The sequence below is a fragment of the Phoenix dactylifera genome, chromosome 3 (genome assembly GCF_051530095.1).
Source record: "Phoenix dactylifera cultivar Ajwa chromosome 3, Ajwa_hap1_PhDact_Kaust_v1.1, whole genome shotgun sequence".
Classification (NCBI taxonomy): domain Eukaryota; kingdom Viridiplantae; phylum Streptophyta; class Magnoliopsida; order Arecales; family Arecaceae; genus Phoenix; species Phoenix dactylifera.
The window spans coordinates 1,744,385-1,753,918 of NC_143192.1; the positions used below are offsets into that span (position 1 = coordinate 1,744,385).

At 41.3% G+C, this 9,534-nt stretch overlaps 1 protein-coding gene across 1 annotated transcript; it reads right to left on the minus strand.

Moving 5' to 3' along the window:
- Window positions 1-5,702: 5,702 nt before the first annotated feature.
- LOC103708677 (early-responsive to dehydration stress protein (ERD4)) lies at window positions 5,703-8,678 on the minus strand. The gene has a single exon (XM_008793720.6). The coding sequence runs from the start codon at window positions 8,306-8,308 to the stop codon at window positions 5,897-5,899; it is 2,412 nt and encodes an 803-aa protein (XP_008791942.3). The 5' UTR covers window positions 8,309-8,678; the 3' UTR covers window positions 5,703-5,896.
- Between the last annotated feature and the right edge of the window lie 856 nt (window positions 8,679-9,534).

A 9,534-nucleotide genomic window follows, 5' to 3' on the forward strand; every position in this document is an offset into this window, starting at 1 on the left:
TACAAGGGAAAAAAAAAATACAGGACTAGAAAATATTGCTTCCTCTGTAAGTATCTTTATAAGAGCAGAAGCAACACCAAACATGCTCTTGGACTGCCAAGGGTATAGAGAGAAATTTGCAGCTAGACTGGGAGTCTGGGACAGTTCTATGAAGAGCAGAATGCTTGTCAGGAAGCAATCCTCTTCTCTGGAATGTTCCTTTTGATGCTGCTTCTTCGTGAAATCTTGAGCAGGGCAGCACCAGTGAATGGGAGAAACAAGCTGCAGGTTTCGAGCCTTCTATATTAACCACCGGCATGTCTTGGGTCAGATGGGGACCTCGATGGGTGAATATGTTTGTCTAGATCCCTGTGATTCTCAGACCTCCTATCTTAGTATTTGCCATTTGCTTTTATTCTGCTGTAACTGGGATGGTTCTCTGGGAGGGGGAGGTGGTCACTGTTGCTTTCCCCTGTTCTTGAATATGCTTTACCAGGCTTTGTTGTGGGATGGATGGTCACAGTCCCACGTTTGTACATTTGCTATGGTAGGCTGTTGAGCTGTTACTTTGTGCCTCCTGGATGACCATTGTTCACCTTTCTCTTTGTTCCTTTATACCATCTCATTTCATCTCGAGGACATCATTGTCCTCTAATCAGCATGGTGACAGTGAGCTGAAATACTATTATCTAGAAAGTATACAATCAAGATGACCTGAAGCCAAATAGAAAAAAAGAAAGACAATAATTCCAGAGGAAGTTCATTTGAGAATGCATGTTATTCTAATTACACTGAGAAAAGCAGGTAAGATTTTAATTTCCAAATTAGACTTCAATATGGCCATCTAGCATAATAGTTCCAACGTTAATGCAAACAGGAACACTGCCAATGCAAACACTATATTCACATAACTTTTACAGTTATTCTTGCATATGCTTTCATTAGATCTAATGCTCACTTTGTCTTAAAAGTGCATGTACAGCGGTCAAAGGTTATGACCAATGACAAGATAGACCATGCTCCAAGATACTGTAGCATATACAAACGAAGAAATCACACAGGGAACAAGTTTCCAAACAGGCAAAACAACATAGTACTAGGATCTAATGGGAGCTTTCACTCCTAATGCAACTGTCTTGTAACTCTCCAGAAACTCTTGGCGGTTCTGGGTTTCATTCTCTTTCAACACCTCCCTCCTGGGGATAATTCAAATCTTTTGGCCATCAAACTCAGGTTATAAAAAGTTTTCAAACAGCTAGCTATTTGTTCACCTTTCTAAGCCTGATCACAGCATTTACTGTTATTTCATATGCCTTTATTAGATCTAATTACAGCAGCCAAAGGTTGCCAGTTGAGACAAATGGAAAATAGATGATGCTCCAAAACACTGCAACATACAGACATAAAGAGAACACAGGAAACCAGAATTCCAAACAGGCAAACATCATGATGAAACATCAAGCTAAATACTTCCACTATGTGGCATCTAAACACAAAACCTGTCTCTATGGCAATCATGGTGCAATACCTTATCCAAAAAATAATCACGTATGCACTGAAAACCCATCCTCTATCACATCCAGAAAGAGAACTCCAGTTCATCTTAACTTAAAATTATTATAAAAACCAAATGAAAATCTTGGTAATCACTTTAAATTCTTCTACATGCAGAGAGTTGCTTTAAAGAAATAGACCTTAGATGTAGTGATTGCAAAAGCTAACATGAATGCAAAATCAGCCAAACAGAAAAATTCAGAAAATGAACAATAAAAATTTTGCATGCCTCAAATTGGAAATTGAACTAACAATCTTCGGGCAGAGGCTAATGCCAATATGCAAAATACAAAGAGCAAGCAACAGCAAGACTACCACTGAGGAGCAAAAGAGAATCATTTGAAGAACCGAAGAACAAGGTGACGTTGAGAGGGTGGCTTTATAATTTGAAGTAGCGAAGAAAAAAGTTTAAGATTAAAAAGGCAAATATGGTTGCTAGCTTCTCTGTCTGTATATCTTGAAATTTGGGGGCAGTCCTGAGGGCTAGAGTTGCAATCCCATGTACTTTGCAGACCTTAAATCCACTCAAGCTCAGAAGCGGCATTGATGATGCAAAAGTCACATGTTCAAAAAAGAAAAGCATTAATCACAAATGCTAAAGAATAGACAGACTTGCCATAGAATTAATTCAAAACACTGAATAATTAGGCAATGCAAATAGGTCAGGTCAAGCTAAACCCTCATCTATACCTGTACAAATTAGATTGTACACCCACAATCAGGACCATTTGCAGAACTACACCTGTTTTTAAAGCAGCCATTCAGGATGAAAGAAATTAAATAATACATATCTTATTCTGGTTTCCCAATTTAGGGTTGATGCCATAGAAGTTGGGTTGAAAAGGAGTGCAAATCCATTAGGAGTTGGCTGTGGCATGTTTCCTATTTTCTTTTTCCTTTTCTAGTAAGTTTACGAGTCATGGGTTGCCTAACTAGTTTATGAGTAATTGACTGGCTATTCGATTTTCTTTGTTCCTGTGGTACATGTCTTTATGAGTATATAAATATATAGCATGCTACGAATCACCTATCCAAGCAATCAATTCAATGAAATTAGTTTAAAGGATTTTGGAGGTCCTAATCCCCTTGAAATGATTGATTATCCCTTCCTTTTCTATTTGTTCTATTTTCTTTCTTTTTATTCATAATACTACTAATAGGGACCTAAGGTCTTGTTAAGCTGGTAGTCCCTATGCACATCTCAAGTCTACACCACAAGTATAAAAATACTCACCAAATTATGGATGATCCGCAATCACAGCTTGATGCTAGACTTGAAGCAAGACCTAAGGCAGAGTTTGATCAAAAGCTCAATCAATTTAAGGACACCCTTCTGTCAACTCTTCGTGCCACAGTTATTCGAGGCTTTGAGCAATTCTCAAGGATTGCTAGAAACCAGCTTCAACATTAATCACTACTATAAAAAAGCAACTTGAAGGATAAAAGGAAGATCTGCAAGACCAAAACCCTGATAAGAAGGAACCTAAAACAATAGCATCATAAGAATAGTAAAAGGATCTCATGCACATATGTGTGAATTAGCACAAAGGTGGTGATTTGAGGATCTTATTGTTCAATTTGAGTTCTACAGTATAAATATGTGCATAGCAAATTAGCTAATATTCACTAAATGATAGAATTTATGGTAAACATGTTTGTAACAAAATGTCATCATGATATCCATCATGAAGTAAAGACTCGTAAATCTTGTGCTAGGATGGTGACAGTTTCAGCTGCAAGACTAACAGAGTACGCCTTTAATTAGAATGATGATTGTGATCAAGGTTCACAAAACTAGTACCCTGATCCATACTGATCTAGTACCAAGTCGGTGAGATGCCATATCATGCCAATATCAACCAAATGCCAAGGCACCCAATCTAAGGTTTTGCCCTATATCTAGAGAGAGAAAGGGAGGGAGGGAAAGGCTCCTGCATCCTACTGGTGGCAACTGGAGATGGTGGTGGTGGATATGGTGGAGCCCATGGTGGCCATGAGCCCACGAGCATCAAATGTGAGCTGTCAAATGGGGGTCTCAAGGCGGATTAGTTGCAAAGTGAGAGTAGAACGCTGCAAGAAAGTCTCCAAGGTCATCAGTGAGAAGTTCAAAGGCGGAATAATCTGCGCAAAGTCTAGAGGTGAAAGCCATCGACGAGAAAACTAGCGATGAGAGCGAGAAAGAGAAAGAGAAGAGAGGAGAGAAAGGGGAGATTGACATGGGACAAGAGGGTTTTATAAGCCATGATCGGTTCAACCTAGCCAACCCGGGACAATACCGCCCAAAGTGCGCAGAACTATGCGGCTCCACTTCAGGTTGGTTTTGGCATGTTTTTGTGTTGCCTCAAAGAGACACGTGAAACCGACCCAGCTCCATACTGGCTCGAATAATATGCCTCGAACAGGGCGATTCCGGTCAGTTTTGCACACCTTGGTTGAGATGCACTAGGAGAAGGTTCGTCCTCAAGAACAAAGTTGTTTTAGAGGGAGGAGGAATGAATGTCTTTTGTTATGGTCTCCTAATTTAGGGTTCATTTGTGGTAGAAGTTTTTCAAGATTTTAAATCCATTGAAGATGGGTTATCTCATGTTTCCTGTTTTATTTTTCCTTTTCCAGTAAGTTCATGAGCCATAGGTTGGCTAATTAGTTAAGGAGTAATCAATGTAGGAAAACTAATTAATGTAACGTCCCAGTGACGATTTAATGAAATTGGCCTAAAAGATTCTGGAGTTCCCAGCCCCCTCGAAATGATCAAATATCCCTTCTTTTCCTACTTTTCTATTTTCTTTCTCTTTGCTCATAATACTATCAACAGAGACCTATGATCATGTCATTAAATCCAATTAAGAATTTCTAAGAATTTTGCAGGTTATATCCAACATTGCTCAAGATTTTTGAAATGGTTTGACCTGAATAGCTGAAATGAGAAGGCTTCCCAACCCGGACAACTTCAACCAAGATTCAGCCTGGTAAATGTCCTTTAACCACTGAAGAGCAAGAAATTACTTGGGCCTATCTCTTTAACCAATCTCCATATCAGACCTACAAATCTCACTAATATTTTCCCATCATGAAAAGGGAGGAATTAAAATAACCATCTAGAAAATGATGATATGACCCTTAATTATAGCTATAAACCAAGTTCCCATGTAACGTGTGGCAAGAGCCTCATCACTGCCCATAAATCCAATCAGATATCCACTCTTTCCTAAAGACGGTTGCATTATGATGAGATAGTAAGTACTGATCATTCTGTGAGTTGATCAATAATCCATTAAAGCTATTAATCATTGTTGCCAAAATGAAAATAACTGTGCAGCTGAGACTAAACAGAACATGAGGCCAGCATTACCTTTAACAACTCTAGGTCCATGGCACCAGTACCTCTTCCTTCTACTGCATGCAGCTGTGATTAGCAGATAGAAAGAAGAGTACAAAGTAGAAACTAAGCATTACTCCATGATATATAACTAACTAGTTAGCAAAATAGTGCTCTTAGCAACCAAATCCAAGAAGAATTTAAAAAGATAATGCAATTCAAATGACAATTTTCAGCAAGTTTGAGTTTAATTATCAAGAACCATACCAAATAACAGTAAAAAGATACAAGAAGAAGACTAGGAAAAACCAAGATGAACAATAATCAACAGCAATACTGAAATCCAAGTACACAAGATTCAGAAGAAAAAAGCATGTGTGGCGCTTGATCAGAAATATGACCAGATATCATACATGTTCAATCAACCATGTCACAATCAAGTCATAAGGCCTCAAGATGCCAACCAGAATATCTAGCAGAACCTCATTAAAATTGCACCATTTGCTAAAAGATGAAAGAAGAAACTATCTTTCAGATCATTATCAGGACTTGCCATTAAAATCTACATTATACATGCCATATTCAAACATCTAACAAGACAAAAGTAAGATTCAGAGAGTAAAGTGGACCACATGATATGAGGTATTATGACAGCTGATCTTTTGAAATGACAAATGAACACCAGTACCAACAAAAATGATAAATGAACACATTGCTTCAAAGGTGTTATATTAAGAATGCCAAACTGCTCGAGAATCCCTTGCTTCTAAAAAAATCCCTGAGAGACAAGATTTAACTCTAGCAAACTACACAAAACACACTTCACGTTACTCCAGATGAGGCTCTGATAATATAATGTAAACATAGATCTTTTCAATATTATGCACCACCAAAACTACAATGGATTTGTACCCCGTATAAAAGAATGCCTGCATTATAGAAACCACATATTATAAACCACCACATAATACAACTAGTTATACACTAATAAACTCGTCCACTGCCCAACAATGTTAACAAGCACAAATATGAAATTTGAAGTCCTCATCATGATTGATATATATTCCAATCAATGTCAGGTTTCGAGAAAACCTCATAATCAGTTGCGCCATCTACGAAATTATCAACAGTTTGCATGCCTTCCAGAATTGATGGCTGAAGCATGTCAGTTCTGGAAGGGAACACTTTATAGAACAATAACAACCCAAGGGTGAAAATGGCCTGCAGCTTTGTAGGGTCACCCTTTACTGAGAAGTACAATAACATTGACAGAAGAAACAAGACCACACAGAAATGCATGATGCACAACACCCTGTCCATTAGCTTCCCATCATTACCAGCAGGAAAGCCTCGAACTCTGTACACGAACAAGAAGTTGTACTTGTCCACTACATAGCGATAACCAAAGTAAATGGCACCCACAGGAACCACAAGCGGAGCAAACAGCGAATAGATCATGGTGAGCGCAAATATTGTGAGGTTAAAAGCATAGTACTGTGCAAAGTCGAATGTCTGCTTTGGAGCATGGAAGCTCCGGCTTATCGGGTATATTGAAAGATCATGTGCCTCGACACCGTTCAAATCTGAGCTGTCTTCTCTCTCTGATACAAGAGGCATCCGTAAATTATTTTCTTCATTGTTCTGCTCCAAAGGATAATCCTCAGTCTGTTCTGGAACCAATTGTATCATGTCATTTTTCCGAAACTTCTTTAACATATTTTTTATCCACGGTATCGGAGCCAACAGATCAAATGAAATCCCTAGAAAGGTGCACGTGATCAAAAATGCAAGAGATGAGAGGCATGATCTGGACAGGAAAGAAGCACTCATGTACTGTTCTATCCGTTTACAATCTTCACCATCCAAGTAACACCTCCCCATCCGCAGTATAGCACCCTCAAGTGATGACTCGACCAGAGCTCGCAGAAGGATGAGATTTACCAGAAAGAAGCAAACCATCTTTAGTAATGCAGCTCTTTGCTCCCCAGATACCGTGATATGGCATTCAAACTTGGAAAGGTAAGATAGCACTGATGGGATAATAATGTACATGCTCACGAATATAAGGACATTGGGCAGGAACTGGAGAATTACAGCTGCAAACCAGCTCGAGCCCTGAAGCCAAGTCAACCAATGCTGTGCATTATCCACAGCCTCTGCATTGATGATCCGTGCAGCACTCTTCATTGCACTGATGATCGCTAGAGGTGAACTGCAGAACAGGAGCAATAGAAGAAGGCAAGTGTTTACAGCGACCCGCCGAAATTGTAATGAGAGCTTGCTCAAGCCCAAGTGGTTCCAGTAGATGTCAGCTGCCGGAGGGGCCCGCTCCACCCTCCATCGGCTCCGCCCAAGCTGAAGCTCCATCAGAGGGAAGAACCTCCCGATGGGCCTCTTCTTCCTTTCACTCTTGAAGTCCCTCACGGCCTTGTTGGTGGTGTAAACATCTTTAAAGATAACAAAAGCAATCCCAGCACCCTGCGCACACCCTTCCCTGTATTCCGACAGCTTACTCTCCAATACCAACCTCAAATTATACAACTTTCTCAACCTCTCTTCATCAGTAAAACCCAGTTTTGCGGCAATGTCTCCCCATATCTCTTTCGCCCTCCTCCAAAGCCAGTGCTCTCCAAGCTCGCCACCACCCTCACCACCACCAACCAGGTTTCGTGCATCCATCCGAGCTTCCAACCAAGAGATGTCGTTCTGGACCTTGGTCCACTTGGATGCGAGGTACTCCAGGGAGCAAAGATCGAACGGCACGATGACCCTGTAGACTTTGCCGGGATATCTGTGCTGGAAGTACTCCTCCAGCGGGGCCTTATCAGCAGCTAGATTTTTAGGTATCCCCTGCACCATGATGGTGAAAATTGCGACGGAATTGGCATTGGAATCGCTAGGGTTTCCATTCCCGTCCCGGAAGCGGGTGATCCGGAGATCGTCCTCCATCTTCGAGATGCCGAAGTGGGCGAGGGCGACGATGACGACCATAAGGAGGAAGTGGACCCAGAGGAGCGACGAGCCGCGGGGTATGTGGCTGATGGTTGTGCGGGTGAACTGGTCAGCAAGGGGGGCGGAGCCGGCGCAGAGGTTGAGAGGGAGGGCAGCGGCGAGGGCGACGATGGAGACGGCGAGGAGGACGGCGAAGCTGGCGCGCTCGATGACGAGGAACTGGGCGGCGTCGGCGCCGCAGTGGAGGGCGATCTGGGAGGCGGTCGAGTGGTAGACGGCGAGGAGCTTGGCAGCAAGGGCGGAGGGGCCAGGGAAGCGGCGGTGGTCGCTGCGGAGCTTGACGAAGAGGAAGAGGAGGAGGCAGGAGGCGGCACCGGCAGCAGAGATGTTGAGGAGGTACTGGATGTTGCCGTACCAGGCGGCGGGGTAGTCCGCGTCAGAGGGGGAGGGCGGGGGAGAGGAGGAGGCCATGGAGGAAGGGAAAGGAGAAAGCGAGGAGGACATCATGGGGAGGGAGGAAAAAGGGCCCTCATGCGGAGGCAAAACCCTAACCCTAACCCTAAGTCTACAATTGGTGAAGAAGGAAGGGGAAAAGAGGAGGAGAGAACTGAGTTCTTTCTCTCTTTCTTAACCCTAACCCTAGTCCTAAGCTTTAGAGAGAGATAGAGAAGGAACACGAAGGCGGAATTTTTTTTATTTTTAGATAAATATAATATAAAGGAAGGAAGGAGGAGTCGAAGCCCTCGAGACGTCTAAATACCTTCTCGTTTTAACGTGCGCCATCGCCACAGAATTCCAACCTCCCTAAAGATGCTACTACGTCTATACCAAAAATAAAGGTGCTGCCACATTATAATTTTTTTAAATTATACCATCAAATCTGGTCTTCACCAGAAGGTCAAAGGTTATATGGAGGAGGTTAGCAGTTTTTTTTTTGGAATAAGGGGAACTTTTTTTGGTATAATTAAAATATTTGTTTTTAAAAGTTTATTATGTTAACAAATAGGATGGAAGTTCATCCAAATTCATTCTTTAGGATTGTATGGAGGTAGCAAGTTGGCATCTTTGATCTATAGAAGCTGGTGGAGCTATGGAGCTCAAGCCTTGATTAGGCTAAGGAATCAATATCTCTATTTTGTATAAAGATTATAACCTAGTTTGCAACCAATACCAGATCTTGTTAATTTACCTTTGCTTTTACTCCACCTTAATATATTCTTGTCACCTCTATCTTGTTGACTTAAACACATGTTGGCTCTTGGAAGATATTAATGAGTGCGAGAATCTAGAGGACAATTCTTGCGTGGAAAGATGCATCAATGAGTGAGGAAGCTTTTTTTGCCCCTGTCTGCATGGTCAAGATGGTGACAGTAGAAAGCAGAAAAACGGCTGCACGAAGAAGAAAAAGAAGGCACCCTCCCCACTGGATGTTGCATTGGGTAAAATATTCAAATTCTTTTATAATACTAAATTGGAAGCTACGCCTAGAGGCTAGAGTTATATGTTTTTATAAAAGTACTCCTAAATAGTAAATATTAATTTGCCATGGTCTACTTTCGTGTGGGATATGTGAGTTTTGAATTAATTAATCAAAACTCACATATTAGAGTTCACAATAATATATATTGGATTCTTGTTGCTAAGGTAGCACATTATAAGCTATGTGCTTTATATAGGTTTAACAAGTGTACTAGGGTCTTACTCGTAGCCCCTTGGAAGCAACCCTAACCCCC

Coding starts and splice junctions, on each gene's coding strand:
- LOC103708677 (XM_008793720.6), bottom strand. CDS start 8,308: ATGATGTCCTCCTCGCTTTCTCCTTTCCCTTCCTCCATGGCCTCCTCC.